We start from the raw sequence: 24,796 nt of genomic DNA on the forward strand, positions 1-24,796 counted from the left end.
TAAAGTAGGCTTATATAAAAAAAATTACAAAAGCCTCAGCTGCCTTCTAACAACTTTTACTTACATGCCCTTTCACAGAGGCCCTTTTATGGTTGTGAGGGAGGGGCTTTTTCTACAGCAAGGGACAAAGTGCTTAGCCAACAGACTGTGGAACTAGTTTAGCTAGTGTACATTTTTTCCCCATGTGAATGAGAGAAAGCTTCTAGGGTTGCCGTAGGATTCCAGTAGTAGGTACGTGATTTTATTTTTAATATTGTTTGATTATTATGGAGAAGTGGTTTTATCAGAGTTTTACTATTGTTTTAATATTTATACTATTGTAGAGTTTCAAACACATTTCAAGTGCTTAGCTGGTAAATCACAGTTTGTGCATGTCATGCAGTTTATGGTAATTTGTGTTATTTACAATTTTGGTAAGTGTTGGGTCACTACACAATTGTTCAATGTAAAATCCAGGTTCTGAAGCTAAATAAATAAAAAAAGTTTATGTCTGTATTTAAACTTATCACATTCAACAAAACTGCTGTCCAAAGTCCAAGTGAACATGGGTGTTGCTTCATAGTTTTAAAAAAAGAATGGTACAAGTTTGTACATGCTTCTTTTCAACCCCTTTGGCAGCCTATGGAGTCAAAAGACCAACATTGAAGTACAGCTTTAATAATAGCAGAGATTCCAAAACATTTTTTCTCAGCTGAACCTCTTAACCTAAAACATTTTAAGTAAATATTTCAGTAATTTAACAACACATTTGAATGTTCACAGTTCTCTAATGTCAGTTAAAGGTCACATTACATGATGCAGATAAACAAATAAAATATGCAATCTTTTTAAAATTGACATTACAATCTTGGTTTTATCAGTGGTGTAAGGTTTGTAAGTAAATTGTATTAGTTACTGTACTTAAGTATCTGGTTGGATACTTTGTAGTTTTACTGAGTGTCAAAGAAATACTTTTACTCTCTACTTGACTACATTATTGAATAAGTATATCTTTACTCCCATATATTTGTAATGCCTATACTCCTTACATTTTGCATGGCACATAACTTTTTCTGCAGCCGTTTATTTCTGCTACAAAATAAGCAATATAGTTCCCACATGACGTCACAACATACGGGCATTTGCCGACCCGGCGCCATTTCTGTGGGCAGAACAATAGTAGAAGAAGCTGAAGCGAGTTAATTTCGTGATAAAAAGTGAAAATGGTGATCTCCTGCTGGGTCAATGGATGTTTAAATCGTGTCGGAGGTTCAGTTAAATTTGGATTTGACAGTATACCCGTCATTAGACTTCATGAATGTGAGAAGACTAAGCTTTTGTCAGAACAACGACGGAGGTTATGGCTGGCGAGGATAAACAGGAAAGAAACTCCCTCAAAACACGCAAGAATTTGTTGTTTTTTATTGCGAGTGTAGCCTACACAAATATAAGTTAACACTTTGCAGTTTGAATTATGTCCTGTATGCACAAAATGACGAGATATTAAAAACATACAAAAACAACATTGTTTCCACTGTTCGATCGCGCCCGCGACTCTCTCTCTCTCTCTCTCTCTCTCTCTCTCTCTCTCTCTCTCTCTCTCTCTCTCTCTCTCTCTCTCTCTCTCACACACACACACACACACATTCCAGCATGGCAATCTCAGATTATGTCCCTAAAGAACCCGCGTATAAAGTAGTTCCGCATTACATTAATTAATTAATTTGCATGCGAGTTTTATTTATTTTCATACCGTGTATATTCATATTCATGCACATATTTCCAGGCTCGGAATTGCTCACATGTATTAAAACTCCTAGCCAATACCAGATAATGGTACACATGATAATACTGTATCTGAGGCAAAGCTGCATAATCAGTGTTCAGTGCTTCCTTTGTTAGCGCATACGGATCCACACCATTTATGACTGAAATTTTCGCATTGTACCTCTCTATATCTTGTGTTAATAGAATCTCTTTATAATCTCTGTCACTTTGTCTCTTCATGATTTTCGTAACATTATAAATAGAAAGAAATATTCGAAATTTGCTTGTAAAACTCATAGACAGTATGGTAAAACATTGTAAACACAGCAGCTTTTGCCCTCAAAGATGGCGTCTCCGGGGAGGTCACGTGACATTAATTGGCCTGTGGGAACTATGTATTGCGTCATCTAGGGCACTGAATGTACTATATCTTTTAACCATAGCCTGTAAAAAAAAATATGGACATAGTGTCCGTGACGTCACCCGTAGGTTTCTGAAGAGCATTTTTGAAGCCCAAAGTGGGCGGAGCCGGACGTCGCCATCTTGGTAGTGCGTCACCGCGCGTCACTCCCGGATAAACGAAAAAGAGCAAAAAGGCGGGATAAGCTGAGGTGACATGACGGCCAACAGACAGCAGACAAATATAATATAATATATTTAATATATAATTTAATATAATTTAAACGGATGAGTTATAAAAAAAATTCACCACCCTCACAGTTGTAATGAAGGGCAAAATTAGCTATATAGACCAAATCACTTTTTGCACCAGGTTGTAAACACATTTTTTTTCTGCTGTAAAGTTGACTCTGTTTTGCATCCAGCCTCTAGCGACCAGTCGATGAATTGCAGTTTAAGTCACTTCCGTGTTGGTTTCAAGAGAGAGACATGCAGGTTGCCGCTTGGTTTTAACCCTAACTTGTCAAGAAGTCCTCGCTGCAGCCTGTAGCACGATGACGTACTTGATATCAAATACGTAGTTGACGTTTTAACACGCATGCTCTGTAGTAGGTTTCGATTACGTCATGAAAGTTTAAAATCGCATACGCACGATTACCTATTACATTATACAAAAAACAAAAAATGACATTAAAATGAAAGAAAAGATGGTCTCACATGACTAATAACGCCTCAGTCAAGTCAAATAGCCTAAATGTTTATTCATCTGCTTTTCACACCATCGTCTAAAACGCTCGAAACAATAACGGAGATCCTATGTTTAACTACACTCAATTTCCAATTATTTTGAAGGAAAAATCTGCCTTAGATAGAGATTGAGCGCTCCCTGGATAAAGGCACATTGATATTTTTCATGCAAAGTGTAATGTAGGCTAATTAATATATTTTGTTAGGAACGGTTCGGCTTGCTTCGCTTTTCCACTGCGTGGTACGACTCGACTCGGCACGGTTCGGTTCGCTTTAGCTCGGTTGCTTTTCCACTGCAGTTAGTAAAAATCTTCTTTTTTCAAGCAAGTACTTTATAAAGAGGTGCTACAGCGTTGGCTGTTGTCTACTGGCTATTTAAATCTAGCGGGTTTAGTGTCTCGTGTCGCAAATACAATTACGCTGGTAGTGATGATTCTGTCTGACCAATAAGTGATCTGCAGTGCTTTCACGTCACATTTTAGTATCGGTACGGTATGCTTGGAACCTCAACAGACCAGGTACCATTTAAAGCGAGCCAAAGCGAGCCGTACCGTACCATGCAGTGGAAATGCGCCATAAGTGAGCCGTACCGAACCGAGCCGTACCGTACCATGCAGTGGAAAAGCGCCATATGGCAGCCCATAGAATCGCTTGTGGGAAAGTTGTGAGATTTGGCACACAGATAGAAGATTGTCTGACATGTCACCATAGCAAATTTGGAGTCTCTAACTCAATCCCTCTAGTGCCACCAACGGTCCAAAGTTTCACTCATGTTTATGCTAATAACTGTTGAACCGTATGGGCTAGAAACAAAATTATCCTAATAAAATGATTCCTTTGCTCAAGACGATTCAATTGCACCCTATGACTCAGAGAACTCTACTTTTTCAAACTCCTCCTAGGCCATTGCTCCGATTATCACGAAAATTGAACCAGATCATCTTCAGACCATGTCAACAAAAAGTTATGGAAATCATGCCGATTCATCAAACTGTTCTGGAATACTGCGCAAACTAATTTTACGTAGAGCTTCCAAAAACAGACGCAAGGCTGTATATCCGCAATGCTTTATTCTATTCAGACCAAACTTGGTACATGTTCTGGTACTTGGTACTTGAGGCTTCAGCCTGCGTTTCGGCGTAGCGCCACCTACTGGTCTGGATATACGAAAAATGGCTATTTTTTGTTATAACTTCTGAACAATTTGTCCAAAAATCATATAAGCGGTCTCGTTAGATTTGGGGCAACATGCCGAGTCAAATGATATACAATTTTTCCATATCGGCCATTTTGGGTGTTGGCCATTTAGAATTTTGCACTAAAATGCTGTATTTTGTGAACGCATGAACGTATTGTTACAAAACTTGGTATGGGTCATCAGTACGATGCCCTGAAGGAGCCTGAGAAGTTTCGAACCAGCGCCACCTAGCAGTAAAATGAAAATTTCAAATGCTGATTTTCACTGGAGTCATCTTATTAGGTTCCTGAATCCTTGCCGAGTCAAATGATACCAAACATGCCAGGTTCCGCCTTCCGGTTTGTGTAGCGTTGTTATTTAGCGCTTAAAAAAACATTTGCCAATATCTTCGAAACCGTTATAAGCCAATATCGGACGAAACCACCATCAAAAGTTTGAAAACATAGGTCGCTGGCCATATGTTAATGCCCAAATGTCAAAATAATTAATAGTAAGTGGCATAAAAATTGCGTGTTTATACATATAAATGTCTATAAAGCGAAATGAGAGAGTTTCACCAAATTTGACACATGTATGGGCTCACTCTGAGGACACATACAAAAAATAGTGGGATTGTGCCTCTTGTTGGCGCTATAATAGAACAAAACATGAAATTGCCATTGACTTCAATACAGTATTGTGATATAAAATGTTATACTTTATGAACGCATAAGCGTATCGTTACGAAACTAGGTATGAGTCATCGGCACCATGCCTTGAAGGTACTTAAATAGTTTTGGGGCAGCGCCACTTTGTGGTAAAACATTTATTAAAAAATGTCCAAAATGCTAATAGCTTTTGAATAAATTTGCCTATTGTAACAGTGACACTGGTCTTAATAGATTCCTTGGGTTATGCCAAAAACATAGATATCAATTTTGCCATAGTCAGCCAAACTTCCTGTCCGCCATCTTTATTTTCTTTAAAACCTACTTTTTCTAACTTCTCCTAGACCCCGTTTGTCCGATTTTCACCAACATCAAATCGTATCATCTCCAGACCGTGCCGACTAAAAGTTATGGATTTCATGACAATAGCCACCTATTGGTCGAAAGTGATAATCCATTAAATCATATTTTCAGTTAATGTGTATGGTTTTTCAGCCATTTTGCCAATTCATCTTTAAATGTCTTTAATTGCTCCTTGCTGCAGTTGGTCTGACACTCCCAGCCATGTTGGCATGTCTTATCGTCTTCTTTGCGGTTGGCCCCGATAATGGCTGCTTGCGGCTATATTTTTTTCATTGTATTCATATTACCTGACAGTTTGTGAATTTGTTGGACTTCCATTCATTCCATTCCTTTTTGATTCATTCATGAATTAAAAAATGCCACATTGCTTTTACGGAACTATGAAACAAATAACACAGAAGACTGTTTATAAGACAGACTAAAAAATTAAGACAAAAGTTATGGATATTTTCCAAGGACCAAATTAAATTAATTAGGTTAGGCTATTCAAAACACTATGCCCTCGTTGCGTTAAGTTTAAATACGTTAAAGCTATGATTTAAAATTACAGAATAATTTGTCAAACGAAAAAACCATTTTGATCTATTTATTCTATCTTTAAGTCTGCATTAGTTTACATTACATTAAATACAAGATTAATGCAGGCGTGTTAAAAACATCCCATTCCGTGCATGCGTCAGACATATACGTATTTGATTAATCAAGTACGTCATCATGCTTGTCATGATTACGGTCTTGTGTTCCCCTTGTCTTGTGTGGACATTTTGTTGTTTCTTGTCTTGTGCCATGTTTTGTAGTTCTTTGTAGTTTTTCATGTTGATTAGTCTCCCCAGGTGTATCTTGTTTCCTCATTACCTTAAGCGTGTTTGCCCCTGTGTATCCTTGTGTTTCACTTGTTACTTTGTCAGTTACCAGTGTGTGCTCTACAGGTGGAAGCGGGAGAAATGCCATTGAACATTCGACGTAAACAATTGCTAGTAAATTATTGGGTAAATCTAAAAGGACACAGAGATCATCCAACTAAAAGAATACTACAAGATAATTGGGAAAGGGAGAGAGCACAAAAGTTCAGTTTTGGGTGGATAGGAGATGAGGCAGCGAGAGAATTGGGAGTATATGAAAAGGAATTCTGCCCAACAGTAACATGGCCTGATACACCGGTATGGACGCTAGAAACAATGGAAGTTGATTTTAAGTTACTTCGAGTCAAAGCAGTAAGTAATAGTAAAGATCTGGCAGCGGAATTTTATAGAGATATAGATTTTAAATATAAAGAGTATGTTCAGATTTATACAGATGGATCAAAGGATCCAGAAACAGGAAAGACTGGATCTGCAGTTTACATTTTTAATCAAAGAGGTGAGATAAGCAGACGAACAACAAATGATCTGAGTGTGTATGCAGTTGAATTATACGCTATTATGATAGCATTAGAATGGATTGAGGAAAACAAAATTAAAAAAGCTTTGATTGGAAGTGATTCAGTGTCAGCTTTATACAGTCTCATGACTGGTATATCTAATAGCCATCAGGATTTACTGTATTCAATATTGATAATGTACACAAGAATGAAGGAAAAATGCTATGAGATTCAACTGATGTGGATTCCTGCTCATATTGGCATGGTGGGTAATGAGAGAGTGGACAAGTTAGCTAAACAAGCTGTTAAAAAAGAGAATATTGAAGTAAATATTAAGTTGTCAAAGTCTGAAGGAAAGAGTATAATATGGAAAGAAGCCATTAGAGAATGGCAAAATCAGTGGGACAGGGAAACTAAAGGGAGACATTTGTATGCTATTCAAAATAAAGTAGGGGTTGTGAAGAATAGGGGAGGGAATAGAAAAGAAGAAATAGTTATGACAAGATTAAGGATAGGTCATAGTAATTTGAATAGCACACTACACATTATAAGAAAGCACCCAATTGGTTTTTGTGGTTGTTGTCAGGTTGCAGAAACTATAGAGCATGTGTTGTTGAGTTGCAGACAATATGAAGAACAGAGGAAAAATATGATGGAAGAGTTAGGAAAAGTTGGAATAATAGGGACAGGAGTGAGGGAAATACTGCAAAGTGGGGAGAATGAACAAAGCAGAGGAAATATTTTCTTTTTTTTTATCAAGAACAGGTCTGATGAGAAGAATATGATGTAAATGGACATGAAAGGAAAATAAATCCGGAAGATGGCGGTAGTGCAACATTAATGGATGCAAGCTGCCGATAAACCCTAAAGAAGAAGAAGAAGAAGTACTTTGTCAGTTGTTGTACATGTAATGGTTGCTTCTGATTGTGATCCTTGTGGTTTTGTTTCCTTGTTAGCCAGTATAGAGATGCTAAGACTAATGCTAATGTGATCCTTCTTTCTTGACCCTGTGAACAGGCAAACTTTACACCTCTGGGTTTTATTTTCCCTTTCAGCTGACATGACATATCAGATGCATTATCATTTTTTATATCGCACATTATCACTGTGCAAAACCGTTTTGTTTTCTCCTGTCTCGATGGCATGCAGTGAGGCTCAGATGGGAATGCGTTTCGAGGTTGTGTACATCCTGGTTGTGAGAGAAAAGAGGTGGGTTTGAAATCAGTTTAAAATAAAGCACATTCACACATAAACTATTGTTTATGCATTATGCTACAATAAAAGCACAATGGATTTACATAGGAAATGTATTTTAGCCATATAACCCATGTAAAAAAAAAAGGCATTGACACTGCAGAAAAAAAAAACAGCTAGTGTGCCAAACAGCTTTTATCAAAAGCGACTTACAAATGAAGAGAACAATAGAAGCAATCAAACCAACAATAGGGCAAAGATGTAAGTGCTGTGACTAGTCCCAGTTAGTCAAGCAAATATGTCACGGTGTGACAAATGAGAGGGCGGAACTAAAGTTCGCCGCAATTGTGTTCCCTCCGGTATAATAACAAGGACGCACCACCCCCCGTGTAAAGAAGTATCTGTTGCCTTGTCAACCGGGATGAGGAAATCGACATCAGGTGTGGGGAATTAATCTAGAGCCATGACGAAGCCATGTGGGCATTGAGAAGGATATAAAAAGCCAGCGAAGAGAGACTGTTGGGTGGTTCTCCCCCATGAGACGTCGTTCCATTTGAGTGTTGCAGAGAAGAATTGTGGTGTGCAGGGGCAAGTGTGTTGGATGGGATTCGAGGAGTGTGAAAGAGTTGTGAAAATACCCCGTTCGCCTGGAAGGGAGAGAGATAAGTAATCGTACCATTGGATCTCTTACCTACATGTTTCAACACTGAATTTAAGGTGGATTGGAGTGTTTTGATTGTGCTATCTAAACGTCACTGAGTGAATTACACTGATTAATGTGCGATCTCCTATCCTCTTCCCCCGTATTGGAACGGTGATGTGAATCCTGTCTATGTCTGTGGAGGAAAGCCCCGAGACACCCTTTTTCCCAACATTGAAGCTCGTTGCTTGTGGCACGGAGGCCTCTGGGTGAGTGCTGGCCTTATTTGCACTTATTGAAGTGGATTGCAGTGCTTAAATTGACGGTTCTCCCCTTCACGTTGCATGTTTGGAGTAAAAGTGCCGTGTGTGTGTGTGGAAGATTTATTCTCTTTTGCCGTGCACTCCCCACGTGCAGTGCTGGTCTACTGTCAGTAACTGGAGCTTGATAATGTCGATCGGCCCCATCTGTTGAGGACTAGAAGGAACAGCATCCGTGAGTCAAACTAACTTGCTGTTGAAGTTGATTCTGTCTGCCCTAGAGAAACTCCGCCAGCCTGCGACTTCAGTCTGCTACAACCCCAAGTCCATCTGCATGGTGTGAAGTTATCCGTCCCCTGCAACACACGTGAGCACTGTATACTGCTGTTGAAGTTGATTCTGTCTGTCCTAGAGAAACTCCGCCCAGCCTGCGACTTCAGTCTGCTACAACCCCAAGTCCATCTGCATGGTGTGAAGTTATCTGTCCCCTGCAACACACGTGAGCACTGTATACTGCTGTTGAAGTTGATTCTGTCTGTCCTAGAGAAACTCCGCCCAGCCTGCGACTTCAGTCTGCTACAACCCCAAGTCCATCTGCATGGTGTGAAGTTATCCGTCCCCTGCAACACACGTGAGCACTGTATACTGCTGTTGAAGTTGATTCTGTCTGTCCTAGAGAAACTCCGCCCAGCCTGCGACTTCAGTCTGCTACAACCCCAAGTCCATCTGCATGGTGTGAAGTTATCTGTCCCCTGCAACACATAAGCTTCGCTCAGCCTGCGACTCGAGTCTGCTGCCGCCCTATAATCCATCTGTCTGAAGAAGCTCTTTTCCGCCTGTTGACTTCAGGTCTGCTGCAGCTCCAGAGCCCACCTGTCTCGTGTGAAGTGCCCATCTTCCTGCAACACACTCTGTCCACATAGTGGAAAGGGGACATCTCAAGAGAGTGAATGTGAGAACTGCGCACGCTGCTTGAAGTCGCCATTCTGTTCGTCCCTGTCCCTTGCAGGCCACTGTAAACTGCGCACCGGTGTGAGAAGAGGAAGAGCCCTGACCATCTACTCACTTGTGGAAACTCACCTGTCCATCGCATACCATTGTGAACCCTACATCGGCGCGGGAAGAGGAAAGGCCTCGACCGTCTACTCCCCTGTGGAAATTCACCTGCCCGTCGTAGGTCCCTGTGAACCCTGCATCAGTGAGGGAAGAGGAACAGCCCCGACCGCATACTCACTTGTGGAAACTTACCTGTCCATCGCATACCATTGTGAACCCTACATCGGCGCGGGAAGAGGAAAGGCCTTGACCGTCTACTCACCTGTGGAAATTCACCTGCCCGTCGTAGGTCCCTGTGAACCCTGCATCAGTGAGGGAAGAGGAACAGCCCCGACCGCATACTCACTTGTGGAAACCCATCGGTCCATCACAGGCCACTGTGAATCCTGTACCGGCGTGGGAGTGGGCCCCGGAGACCACTGCATCGCCTCGATCCCTGGGAAGAAGAAGAAAGGAAAATTTTAGTTTAGGTTATTCAAATTACTTTTAACTTTAATAAAAAGAACTGTTATCCCTTTAAATTCTGTCTCCGTCTCGTCTCTGACACGCTCCTCAGGGTGGTCCTGGTTCAGGGGTGGGCGCAGTCCGGCTTGGCCCATCCCGACCTGTGACAAAATACATATTGCAAGTTTTTTTTTTTTTTTTTAATTGAAAATGTTAGTATAAGTGGGTCAAGTGTTGATGAAAAAGATGCGTATTCAGCAGTTTCTTGAAAATGGCCAAAGACTCAGCAGCTCGGGTTGAGTTAGGCAGGTCATTTCATCAGCAGGGAACAATCAAAATGTCTGTGAAAGTGATTTTGTGCCTCATTCGGATGGTACCACAAGCACCGTTCACTTGCAGAACGTAAGCTGCTCTCCATTATTCAATTTGTCCACCCTTTGTGATGTGGTGAATGAGTGCTGTGATAATATTTGACCATCTTTCAGACCAATCATTTACCACCACAGGTGTTACATGTATGCTTTACGGTCATAACATGGCTGCCGACCTGCCTTTATTTTAGGTGATATGTTTTCAGCAATGCATTTTTGTAACACTACCATTACTCTAGGGATGGGCAAATGAAGCCTCATGAAGCACTGAGGCTTTCCCCTGAATGTTTTCGGGAAGCATCAAGAGTGTCGAAAACAGCGCCATATTGTGGCAGGTCAAATTTATAGCAGGCATGTTTATGAGCAGCTGAGTGTGCAGCGCCGTTGTTTTATCCATTTAAGCACAAATAAAAGCCTGACAACGCTAAATATTCAGTTCTCTGATAATATAATTTACATATCAAAGTGTGGCAATAAATTAAATGTAACAATTATATTAATACTAATTATAAAAATACCAACCATTTAGTTGCTTGATGGAAGTAAATGTTGGTCTAATTATTTTATGGTTTCTATGCTGTTTATGTGTCAGAATATAGGATCATGTAACATAGGTTATAAATATTTGGGCGTTTCTTCAACTAGGGGCACTTTTAGGCTTGTGAAGTTGAATAAAAACAAACTTGTTCAAAAGTCACGTAACAGTCTCATAAGTTTAAATAATTTGTCTAGTTTTAAGGTCTGTAAGAGGACAAACTTAGATTACAATAGAAATTGTTAATATTTTAAATTTCTGACCTGCAATGAACAAATGTCATTTCCACCACATCTCAATATACAGCTGTTATTTAAAAACAGAATAACTTATGCCACTCAATAATTTTCTAAGATCATTTTTGTAACTAGTTTTATCAGTTTTTCCACAATGTACAATAATCATACATTTGTCAATGAGATAAATTAACTGCCCTAAGGACCAAATGGTGAACTGTACACCTGTCACACTCTGAAATTTAATATTGGTTTGGGCAAGAGCTTATTAGAAAATAAATAACTTGATTTAACACATAAACACTGACGTCTTCACTTCCAGGTCACGAAGCGATCAATCAAAAGCTCAGTAACCAATGAGAACACACTGCTACTAGCCCCGCCCCCACGAGAGAAATGTGTCAGAACGGCGAACGAAAACTCAGGGAGCGTAAACGAAAACTTCAGAAGCGTAAATGAAAACTCTGGAAGCGCATTTGTAGGTTCAGATGACGATTGAAATATGATAAACAGTTAGCAAAACATGCAGTGTATTAAAAACGAAGTCAAAAAATTTGCCTGCGATTTATTCTTTTTCAGTTTTAGAGATAATTTATTTAGTTTCAATTTATATTTTCATTAGTTTCTTGAAAAGCTACGTTCATTTTTATTGGCACAAGAATAGCTCCATAAATATTCAGAAATGCGCTCTCCACTCACGAGCTCTGATCGGAACAAACCCGAACTGTCTGCTGAACTTGCGCAGAAACATCAAAATAGACATAGCCAGCTTTTTAAAATTGTTTTTAAAACTAAACATTTAGACTATTTTAGTACAAATTATGAGCTTATTGACGATTTTTTTTTATAATTCTTGACAAAATTAGAATATATTAATTATTATTTTTTAGTTATTTTTTGGGTGGGCCTGTTGAAAAGTGGGTGGGCCTAGGCCCGTCAGGCCCACCCATGACGCCGTGCCTGTATGGTACTAGTCTTGCTAGTAGATTAGCATAATAATTCACAGAAACCACCACTTTGAACTTCAATTTATTAGTCTTAACTGTAAACAAGCATTTTTAGAGACAATTCATATTCTCAACATTCAGGCCCAGTTTCGCGTTTGTGTATTTGGTTGCGTTGTGAGTATTTGTAGCACATGTTTTGTCAAACTGATGAAGGGTTTTTCTTAATTTGCTGGGGTTTTTTCTATTTGCATGTGTTTTCTTCAGTTGCGCGTTGAGCTCTCTCGGCCACCGTACATCTGGCATGATGCAAGTTAAACACAATGGCAGACACGCAAACACTTTATAACTTTATATTTAATGAGTCTTACTGAAAATAGACTATTAAGTAGTTTCTCTAGACTTTGTTTAGTTTAGGTTAAGTGTAAATCAAACATTTGGATGAAAATGGACCTCCTTCTGACATAAATGTAGAACACTGAACCACTGCAACCACCTGCAAATTATGTTTATGAGACTATCCTTATTTTTATTTTATTTTTATTTTTTGGTTAGGTCCAGATTTGCAGTTGGTGGATGATAGCATCTTAAATTAGATTAGGGAGATTGATTTATTTATTTACTTGCAAAATAACAAATTAAAGTGTATCAAAATATCTATGCATATTTACTTTTGAGTTGAAAATAATATATATATTTTTTTAAGATATCATTTCTGCTGTTCATAAAAACCAGTAGTGGCGTTGCACAAAGTGAGCCGAGGACGTTGTCATGTCATCAGAAACCCAGTAGGGGTTCAGCGAAAAAATCGGCAGCTGGCAGCAGAAGTAGCTGCCGTTGACAGCCGGAAACCCTGCCATATTAGGAGGGACCTGCCATTTCGTGGCAGCCAATCAGTATCGTCCAACGTAGTAGCAACCAATCACATGTAACTGGAAGTCAAGCTACAGTAGCCAATGGTCAATGGTGGCGCCGGCGATAACCATACTAAAAACATGGTAAATCATGTTAAACCATGCTAGAACACTTTTTACATTTTTTTCAAACTTTCTGGCTAGGGTTTTTCAAGCCAACTTAAAGTTTGTCTACGAACTTTACCATCTAGTTCAGGATTGTTGTCGATCATTCTGATTTCAGAACAACAAATACAAAGTCTGTTTCAACAGTTACAGCTGCTTCATTAAACAAAGACAAGAATGTATTAAAAGTAGTACTACAAGTGTAAAACTGAACTTAAATGATAGCAAAATATGATTTTAAATAAAGGTAATTGATGAGACAAAGTTCTTTTTTTTTTTCTTTTAGACAGGACTTTCATTATTTAAGTTTAAATATTGTATATTTAATATGTATAAAGAATATATATTTAATAAATACAATATGATTTCATAGGCATTTCTTTCTGTATGTATATATTTAATTATTTAAAGGGATACTTCACTTTAAAATGAAAATTCTATCATCATTTACTCACCCTCAAGTTGTTTCAAACCTGTATGAATTTATTTCTTCTGCTGAACACAAAGGAAGATATTTTGAAAAATGTCAGTAACCAAACAGTTAACTGGTCCCATTGACTTCCATAGTATTTTTTTTTTTCCTACTATGGAAGTCAATGAGACCAGTTAACTGTTTGGTTACTGACATTCTTCTAAATATCTTCCTTTGTGTTCAGCAGAAGAAATAAATTCATACAGGTTTGAAACAACTTGAGGGTGAGGTGAGCATATGATGACAGAATTTTCATTTTAAAGTGAAGTATCTATGGGGGTATTATTGTTGCAATATTCCAAATAAATAGATTAATATTCACAAATAAATGTAAAGAGATTCACAAAAATGTATCGAATTCACAAATAAATAGATTAAGATCCACAAATAAATGTAAAGAGTTTCACAAAAAATTATAAAATTCACAAATAAATAAAATGAGATTTGCAAATAAATAAAATATTTGATATTCGATGTGGCCGTTATCTGATTGGCTTGAGTAGGCGGTGGGTGGAGTCCACTTATTTGTGGATCTGTCTGCACGTCAACGCTAGAAGTGTTTCAAAATCCACAGATGCGTGAGGGGATTCACAAATGCACAGGAACCAATTCACAAATGTGTGCAGCGATTTACAAATGCACAGAAAGCGGTTCACAAATAAATGCCACGCAGAGTTGTGTTTGTAAAATAATAAAACATTTGTAAATATTTTATTTATTTGCAAATCTCATTTTATTTATTTGTGAATTTTATAATTTTTTGTGAAACTCTTTACATTTATTTGTGGATCTTAATCTATTTATTTGTGAATTGGATACATTTTTGTGAATCTCTTTACATTTATTTGTGAATATTAATCTATTTATTTGGAATATTGCAACAATAATACCCCCATAAGTATCCCTTTAACAAACATGTGCACTCATTCATAAATTATATTTATACACGTAAAAATTCATAATTTATATATTATATTTATAATAGGCTATATATTATAATTCGCTGCGTGTCATCCACACCAATTACATATATATATATATATATATATATATATATATATATATATATATATATATATATACATATACATATACATATATATATATATATATATATATATATATATATATATATAATTTAGCCTTTGTTGCTTCAAAGAAAAAGAATGCCTTTTTGAATTCACCTTAGGACTACAATAAAACGAGGTTGGTCGCGAATTAAAGAGCTCCGTATCTGCTGCTCACTCGCATTCGTTTCTAGCTGGCATGAACGCGTTTCGTCAACAGTTCATGTTTAAATAAGGCCAGATTGTTGACAATCTTACACACTGCTCAAACATTCTAAAACTACAAAACCAGTTGAAACAACTGGATTGAACACTTCAATTGATTTTTTTTTAATGAAAAACCTTTAAATACATTAGCTACAATATTTATAATTTAATTAAGCTAAGGGCCTATTTGGACAGAGATTTATCCTGAAAGGAATTTTGCCTTTGCCTGTTCTCATTATTTAAGTTAAATGAATGTGTATGTATATTTAATAAATATGCAGTATGATTACATAGGCATTTCTTTCTGTATGTATAGATTTCATTATTTAACAAACATGTACACTCATTCATAAATTATATTTACAAATTCATAATTTCAAGTGTAGCTTAATGTTTTTTTTTTTTTTTTGTATTATGTCTATGATCTTCGTTACTTGATTTATATTTGATAAACCTTTTTTAATCAAATAATATAAAATAATTACTAATAGAAGTATTTTATTTAAATAAGTACTAAAAAATTATATTAATATAATAACTTATTTGCCTGGCTAAAAGTGGCATCCACCTCCGTCTTCCGGTTATTAGCGGCAGCTGACGTCTGGGCTGCGTTCAGCCGCGACAAAACGTTGCACAACGTTTTTTAAACAGAAACGGTGATGCGTTGAACACACTGTTCTGATGACGCAAGAGTTGCAACTATGACAGCTGAGAAGGCCATTCTTTGTGTTCTTTGTGAAGAATTTTCGGAGCCTGATGAAGTCGGTATAAATATGTGTTTAATACTACAAAATATGCCCGATGTTACAGTTACTGCACTTGCCGCCCAGAACAAAAGAGAACATCCCAATCGAGTGAAGGGATTGCTGAACTGAAATGGAAGCACACATCTTACCTAATTCAGACTAAAACACATCTATTTAGCCTCACATACTGACTTTATTTGTAGTTCATACTGTTTTAATACCCTGTATTTTCTTTCTCATTTTTAGGGAAAGCACTTAATTACCATTGTTTATTTCTATACCAAATGTCATACACTTGCAATGAAGCTAAAAATATAAGCAACTACATCATGTTGATATCCTATATTTTTACAATAAAACTTACGACAAATATGTCGTCTAATATCCTCAGTTGTTGTGTATACCGAGCTGCATGAACACATTTGTAAATTACTTTCCTTGAACCCATTGTGCGAGTTCACTTTAATACCGCGTGCTTTATATACATGTTGCTGCTGATTGGACTGCAGTTCTGACACACCCACCAAACAAGAGAAAACGTATCTCAAACCCCGTTGCACACCGGTGCACGCCGTTTCCAGGAAACATGACGGTCAACCCGGAAACCGTAGCAAAACGTTGCGCACCGTTTTGAACTTGAACGTGCCCCAGGTGTCAGCTGCCAGTGGCAGCTACTTCCTGCTGCCGGCTGCCGATTTTTTGAGATGGTCCTCACTGCAGAACACGAAATCCAGGGGGAGGAGTTGGATCCAGATCTAACTCCTCCCACCTTACATATACCTAAACCTAAACCTACCAATCTCCACCCCCTGATCGCTAAACCCACCCCTAAACCTACCCATCTCCACCCCCTGATCGCTAAACCCACCCCTAAACCTACCAATCTCCACCTCTTAGATCTGGATCCAACTCCGCCCCCTGGATCTCGTGTACTGCAGTGAGGTGCTACTGGATTTTTTGCTGAACCCCCTCTCCAGAAACGGTCATCAGTGAGCAATGGCCTGGGTGCTTTCGAAACGCTTTTTGAAGCTTTGAAACGTTTGCGAATCATTTGTTTCGAACAAGTGATTCGGAGCGTATCGAACCATTATTTTGGTATCGAACTGCCAAAGTCACGTGATTTCAGTAAACCAGGGGCACGTTCAAGTTCAAAACGGTGCGCAACGTTTTGCTACGGTTTCCGGGTTGAACGTCATGTTTCCTGGAAACGGCGTGCACCGGTGTGCAACGGGGTTTGAGATACGTTTTCTCTTGTTTGGTGGGTGTGTCAGAACTGCAGTCCAATCAGCAGCAACATGTATATAAAGCACACGGTATTAAAGTGAACTCGCACAATGGGTTCAAGGAAAGTAATTTACAAATGTCTTCGATGCAGCTCGGTATACACAACAACTGAGGATATTAGAAGACATGTTTGTTTTGTTGTAAAAATATAGGTTATCAACATAATGATGTAGTTGCTTATATTTTTAGCTTCATTGCAAGTGTATGACATTTGGTATAGAAATAAACAATGGTAATTAAGTGCTTTTCCTAAAAAGGAGAAAGAAAATACAGGGTATTAAAACAGTATGAACTACAAATAAAGTCAGTATGTGAGGCTAAATAGATGCGTTTTAGTCTGAATTAGGTAAGATGTGTGCTTCCATTTCAGTTTCAGCAATCCCTTCACTCGATTGGGATGTTCTCTTTTGTTCTGGGCGGCAAGTGCAGTTACTGTAACATCGGGCATATTTTGTAGTATTAAACACATATTTATACCGACTTCATCAGGCTCCGAAAATTCTTCACAAAGAACACAAAGAATGGCCTTCTCAGCTGCCATAGTTGCAACTCTTGCGTCATCAGAACAGTGTGTTCAACGCATCACCGTTTCTGTTTAAAAAACGTTGTGCAACGTTTTGTCGGGGCTGAACGCAGCCCAGGCTTCCTTACGTCATAACTGTATTGAATTTTCAACATTTCGCCTCTGTCGCATTCCATCTGTCAATGAACCAATGATTTTTTTACTTGATCTCGGATGAATTTCGAAAATTGTAGACATTCAATGACGCATTTGTATAATAAAAAGGAAACGTTGTAGACTATCTCTTAGGCTACTATTGGCATTATGACATCCATAAAACAAAACAAGCCCTACAATTTAATACAATACTATTATAAAGACTCTAAATGTTTAATGGTATTAGATGATTTGTTCATTGCATTAAATGGAGTACACCTTCAATAAAACATATGCAGTTATTTTGTAAAGTTGTTTTTATGCATGTTTGGGCTGCATTTACACTGTTGCATTTACACTGTTCTGACCAGCAGACGTCACCAGCGTCAAGCGCTTCGAAATAGTGAATTTGGTTTAGTCGCTTCAAACTTTCCAAAAGCTTCGTTTTATCCGAAAGCAGCAACGTTTAGGACTTTCCGATATTTAGCCGCCCGGTTTCGTTTCCCCTAACGTTCCCACAGGACTAACAATAGGACAATCAACACGGACAGATAATACGCGAGTCATGTTTGTAAGGTATGTACACATTTTAGTGTAGCTAAATATAACCGACATGTTTTCAATTTTCCTATCATACAGCTTGATCGGTGTACATTTTCGATATTTAATTAAGAGACATTAGATATGAAAAATGAAAGTTCACGTTACAGTACACAACACAAGATTCTACGAAAAGTTTTGTAACAATGTTACTTCCGCCTGTGATAACGGTCAGTGTAGTCTAACTTTTTTTTGTTAGAAGCAATTCTGTGGAATAAAAACAACTTGTCTGGACGTAAGAAAATCTTAGATGGTTTGGTGGCTGTGGTTAGATTTTAATGCTGTTGTAAATTAATTACATGTTAAGATTAGCAGAAGTACAGATGAATAGCATCACGAGGAGTCTCGAGGCTAAAACAGGAAACATTATGTCAGCACTGTCTCAGACTGGGACAGTTCACCCAAAAATGAAAATTCGGTCATCTACTCTCCCTCAAGTTGTTCCAAACCTGTATGAGTTTGAAGAATGCTGGTAACCAAACAGCTTCTGGTCCCCATTGTCTTCCATAATATTTTTTTTCATACTATGGAAGTCAATGCGTGCCGTCAACAGTTTAGTTACCAGCATTCTTCAAAATACATCTGGAATTTAAAGAATAATGTGTTTTTATTATCAGTTATTAATTTTCTGAATGTGGCTCAATTTCATCATGCAATTTTGAGAGCATGTGTTAATACAGAGATGCTAGGCTCGTTTGAGATGAGCAAAATCTGCGCAGAACCAGAGAATGTCTAATAAGGCAAGAAGTTTCACTCTCAGTACACTTCCGGCTTCTGAACTGGTTGCAGTTCCACTCTGGCTCCATATGAGGGCGCTCACAGGACGAGTGCAGAATGAATGGATGTCTATGGCGCTATACCTCTCAAAATCCACTTTTCTCAGGATATAATATTTTGTCTAATAATTTGAATGTTGTATTCGAAAGGAGATGCAAAGAAATTACACATTGCTGGGTGTTAGATTTTTTAGAGTCACTTATTTGCTTTAAAAAGTCGTTTAAAATGTAAATGCCGTCATACACATTGTACGACCAGAGATACTGCTTTACGGCAATCCTTCAGTCACTTTGGTGCTTTCGCGCTCTGCACTTTCTTTTCTCTCGAGGCATCGACAACACAGCTGACACAGGTAAATACACGTGCTAGAAGAGTTCTTGTTTTGTTTGTTTCTGTTCCCGCTTCGGATGCCACGATACCATCAAGCGGTATCTCTGGTCGTAATCAGTCCTTCACTGACCAATCAGCGTTCATTAGCAGAATGCTAGCGTGTTATGGTTAACAACAACTCAGCCTGTAAGAAATCAAAAGGACATAAGTACTCGTTCATTCAACTTTCGACCTATAACCCATGTTGAACTTGCAAAACCTACAATCAAATCTGAGATTTCTCAACGGCAATCGGGTGAAAGAGACACATTTAGCCGTCTAGCCCCATTGACTCCCATTCATTTTGCACTCATGGGCGATCGCCCCCAGTGGATCTCTGGTGGAACTACAACCAAAATTCGGTACAATAGGACTTAATAGGGAGTGGCCAGGCTCTCCGTAGACGGGCTCTGGCAGAACCGATCACCAGTGATCACTGCGAGATGCATGCTGGTTGCTCTGATGTCACACTGACAGTTGCTCTTCACCGACTGCGCTGATCTAAAGCATGATGGGAAATGACTTGCTGACGACACTGTTTAAAGATTATAAGATGATAGCTTAAAGATTCACTTTCCTGATAATTTACTCACCCCCATGTCATCCAAGATGTTTGTTTTTCTTCATTCGAAAAGAAATTAAGGTTTTTGAGGAAAACATTCCTCCATATAGTGGACTTCAACGGGGACCAACGTTTTGAAGGTCCAAATTGTAGTTTCAGTGCGGCTTCAAAGGCTCTACATGATCCCAGCCAGTCTTATCTAGTGAAACCATCGGTCATTTTCTAAAAAAATAAATAAAAATGTATATACTTTTTAACCACAAATGCTTGGCTTGCACATTACGTAATCATGTTGAAAGGTCAGGTGGAAGGTTGAGTAGGCCGAAAAACTCTCATTTTCTCCTCCAACTCCAAAATCGTCCAAAATCTTTTTTTTCCTTTTTTGTAAAGGCTGTTCGACTTAGGGTGCTTCTCAATATCCCTCCTCGTCTCCTCGCTCCTCCGTCCTCCATCCTATGACCCGGAAACTGATCGAGCTCAGCCATCTTGAAGGACATCTCAATTCTCTAATTGCACCTCGAGGAGTCAAGGATCGAGGAGTGAGGAGGCTTCCTGAGGAGTCATGAGTGAGGATACACAGGTGTATCCTATGCGGAAGAGCTTTATTGATTTATATAAAAGCTTTCATTCTATTCCTCCGTCCTCATTTTCTTTCTTTCCTTGCGTCCTTCCCTCAGATCCTACAGGGGGAGGAGCTGAAACGAGGATGCACAAATAAGAATTGAGAAGCACCCTTAGTCTTTGCACGTTCGCTTTGTAAACACTAGGTCGTTGCTTCCACCTACGTGACGTGTGACATTTCAACGCGATTACGTAATGTGTGGTGCATGACAGCTAGTGATAAATGTTTTTTTTTTTAGAAAATGAGTGATCGTTTGGCTAGATGAGACCCTTATTCCTCGACTGGGATCGTATAGAGCCTTTGAAGCTGCACTGAAACTTGTCCTCTATATGGAGAAAAATCCTGGAATCTTTTCCTCAAAAACCTTAATTTCTTTTCGACTGAAGAAAGAAACACATGAACATCTTTGATGACATGGGGGTGAGTATTTTAATTCTGAAGTGAACTAATCCTTCAATGCTCATTGGTTTAATGCTCATGATGTTTTGTTCTCTTTTGAAATCTTTTATTTTTAACAGTCTCTCTCTCTTCATATTTCTAAAAAGTATATAAAACATGTCAAAAGCAACAGACTTGATTAAAAGGTGCTTAAACACACACACACACACACACACACACCTTATGATATCAGTTTTAACCTAAAATCTTGATGTTGATGAATATATTATCACAATGCATAAATTTTAATGGCCTTAAAAGTAGACAATAAAATCTAAACAATAAAATTTCATAATAATTGCTATCAACTTAATTTGTTTTATTTTTTTGATGATTGCAGTCATGGACACAACTTACTTTAAGGACAAGCTTTTGGGCAGATTTATCAATAGGGTATATCTAGTCACCATGATATAAAAATTGGCAAAACTTGTTTGAGATGAGCAAAATCTACGCTGAACCGATCACCGGTGATCAGTGCGAGATGAATGCCGGTTAGAAATGTGTCCGAGTGCGGTCCGCCTTGCTCTGATGTCATGCTGATGTATGTCAAAAATCTCTCGCGAGCGCAAGGTGGACGTGTCGGATTCTGCAGTCGAGCGCAGTTGCTCTCCACCGACTGCGCTGATCAAAAGCATGATGGGAAACGACTTGCTGATGACACAGCTTAATGCTCATTGGTTTAAACAACCGTGATGTATTGTTCTCTTTTAAAATGTTTGATTTTAAAACTCTGATATCATGTTTTATGTGTATACGTTATGTGTGAATATTCCCAAACTATCTGACAGTGCGATCTCTTTGGGTTATGCAATGTAATTTAAGAAAAAAAAGAAAAGAAAAACATCTGTCTGTATTAAAGAAAAAATGATTGATAAACATGTATTTGGAATGGAATTAAATAACAAGTACTTTGGGTGTCTTGTTCATTATTTAATTCCATATAAAAGCAACAGAACTTAAATTCCATCCAGTTTATTAGCAACAATGTGCACGAGCGTGAATCCCGCGATATCCATCTTTGATCTCACAGGTGTCAGATCCACTATGAGAAGAGAGAACTGTCCGGCTTGCCTGCGCTTTTTTCACTCCTCCTCTCACTGCAGCCGCCTACTCTCGCGTACATTTCAGGCGAGGCAAGGCGCATCTCAAACAAGCCTATTATCAGACCCCACATATGACATGTCTCTGATGTCATGCTCTCCTCTAGGCATGATGTTCAGTGTCCAGTGCTAAAGTGAATAAAACTAGTTTATCTAAAACAAAAATGTTGCTTTGAGTAGACAAGAACCATTGTCTAATAATCATGTCAGACGAATAATAACATTTCTTTCTTTTTTTTTTTGCAGATACTGGTTCATTTATTTATTTCTACATCTGCTAGACAAAGGTTAGTGTTCACAGACCTCAGTTTACAGTATGGGTTTTAGTGGTGGGGGAAAAAATCGACTCTGTTCAGTATCGCAATATTTTGCGCACGCAATTATATCGAAACAGTAGCGAAAAGTATTGCGATATTTAATTATAAAATTAGCTGTTTTACTCTCTGGTTTTCTCCATTGGTTTCCTCTGAGTTTACTCTGATCATTTACATTTGCGTATTACATCCACAAGGTGGCGCTTGTTGCTGTGCTTTGTTGCCGTGCATTCAACAGCAAATTCAAATGAAAATATTCCTAAATTAATTTTGGTTGATGACCTTGCAGCCAACAGGACTGGACTCTAGCAGTAGGCTACACATTTTTGTTTATTTTTCTCAATTTGATTGAAGCTCTAAGTTCCTCTTATTTATGATTATATACGCAATATATCGCAGAATCGAATCGCAATACATTTTTGCCAATTCCCACCCCTAATGGTTTTTCATGTAACAGTTTATTTATTGTCTTCTTATTAAAGTTGTTACTCTTGTCTCCAGTGTCTCTGCAGGACTCTGTTGAAATCGGTGTTGTTGGAGGCTCTGTCATCTTGCCATGTTCATACAATGAAGGAAAGCTAAAGACAGAGGAAATGAATGTGTTTTGGAGATACAAACAAAAAACTAAAGTTTATGATATTGAAAAAGGCATTGCCTTAACAGGAAAACAGGATGCAATGTTTAAAGGTCGAATAGAAAGTTTTCCCGCAGAGTATGCGGATGGAAACTTCTCTCTCAAACTCTCCGATCTGAGACTCACCGATGCAGGACAGTTCTCCTGTGATATCCTAAATGCGAAAAAGGAACACAAACTAACACTTCTAGTCAGAGGTACGTGGAAACCGTTATTACTCACATAGGCAGTTTGAGTCATTCAATAAAAGGATGTGCAATGCCTCAACAAATATATTTTTAGCTTTAAGCTTTAGCAATTATTTTGTCATTATCATCCAGCATGTGCATTGTATGCCTTTGTTGTATGTTTAGTCAATTACTGTCTCAATAGTAATGTTTTCATATTTGTGACTTTTTTTGTCTAACAGCAATGCCTACTACAGCACCTACTACAGTGTCTCCTCCAAAACCAACAGTGAATACAAGAAGCTCCTCCATGAGAGCACAGCCGGAAGGGATTGTAACTTTCCTGTTGCTGTTTTGTATTTTGCACTATATCAGAGTAATTTGCTAGACTGCTGTATTGCTGTAGTGCCTTTCTTTAATGTATAGTTACAGTCGTTTGTACCTGGACCCCAAATGTTCTGACTGCTGTATGAAACTGTGGACAAAATGATTATTGCATATATATGTCTGATATTACTTTATTTTTATTTATTTTTTTAAGTTCAAACCCATTATGGATTATGTTATGTTTAGATTATACATTATGTAACGGATACTGATACAGAACAGGTCATTCTTGACTCTATTGGTAAGGATCTGTTACATGGGGAAATGAAGCACACTGCACTGAGAGTTCACACAAGGGCAGTTAATGTAGTTAGAAGAGACTTAACATAGTTGCTAGCTGTACACCTTTGAATTTCTGTTAATGTTTTTAGATCATCAGTATAAAATTATTTTCACACATGAGTCAGATATAGCTTTAAGAAGCTGACAAACAAGTTAAGTTGTGCATGGCACAAAACTCATGATATGTGTTACCATGTTGATAGCCGTCGAGCTTTGTCCAGGTTTTATTTTTTCTACATTATTTTCTGGTGTGTTTGTTTTTGTTACAGACTGATTAACTATGAAAAGAACAGCGACATAAATATATACTCACAGTAGTACAAGTATACTTATAACCTGCTGGTTATGTCCTCCATTTTCAAGCTTGATTGAATAAAAATGTCTGCTAAATGAATAAATGTATATTATAATAAATGTTTTGTAAAACTTTCAAAAGTATGCAGATTTTTTTTAATAGTTTGTAATAATAGAGCTCAGATAAATTAAGCCTGATAAATAATGTGATTGTTCAGCATTCTGAGGTAAACAATCAGAAGTTTTGGGTGTAGTATAGTATACAGAGTTGGGTGTAGTGGATTGCTCAGGACACGCAAGAGCGTGTGGGGAATAACGTCTTTGATTCACTATATAAACAACACATACTCTGTATCCTTATTATTCCATAAGAATGACATGTACAGTAATTCTTAGAATTGTGCAAAGTGTTGTTTAATTAATATATCCTGGTGAAAGTTGCATCACTATTTTATTTTAAATCAAATGAAAATTCCCAAATGGAAAATGTGTATTTTCAGTTGTGTAAATTACAACAAATACATAAATAATACCTGAAAAATATTGTGCATTCAGTTTACCATCTTAAATATTAATCTGAAATAAAATTTGTAGCTCTGACAGACTTACATTACACATAACTATTACTTACTTCAACATATGATGTTGATTTAA

General features: G+C 37.9%; 1 protein-coding gene across 5 annotated transcripts; it reads left to right on the forward strand.

Moving 5' to 3' along the window:
• The first annotated feature begins 120 nt into the window (after window positions 1–120).
• Window positions 121–24,283, forward strand: LOC311084355 (CD276 antigen homolog). Of its 5 annotated transcripts, none has more exons than XM_084116345.1 (5): window positions 121–231; window positions 20,762–20,943; window positions 22,311–22,351; window positions 22,880–23,209; window positions 23,422–24,283. In XM_084116345.1, the coding sequence occupies exons 2-5, from the start codon at window positions 20,933–20,935 to the stop codon at window positions 23,565–23,567; spliced, it is 528 nt and encodes a 175-aa protein (XP_083972471.1). In that variant the 5' UTR covers window positions 121–231; window positions 20,762–20,932; the 3' UTR covers window positions 23,568–24,283. The 5 variants fall into 5 exon arrangements, with proteins under 5 accessions (XP_083972471.1, XP_083972468.1, XP_083972469.1 ...); XM_084116342.1 differs by lacking the exon at window positions 20,762–20,943 and adding an exon at window positions 7,516–7,669 and having other exon boundaries at window positions 127–231; XM_084116343.1 differs by lacking the exon at window positions 20,762–20,943 and adding an exon at window positions 7,610–7,669 and having other exon boundaries at window positions 127–231.
• Window positions 24,284–24,796: the final 513 nt, after the last annotated feature.

The sequence above is a fragment of the Abramis brama genome (genome assembly GCF_963993115.1).
Source record: "Abramis brama genome assembly, chromosome: 6".
Taxonomy (NCBI): Eukaryota; Metazoa; Chordata; class Actinopteri; order Cypriniformes; family Leuciscidae; genus Abramis; species Abramis brama.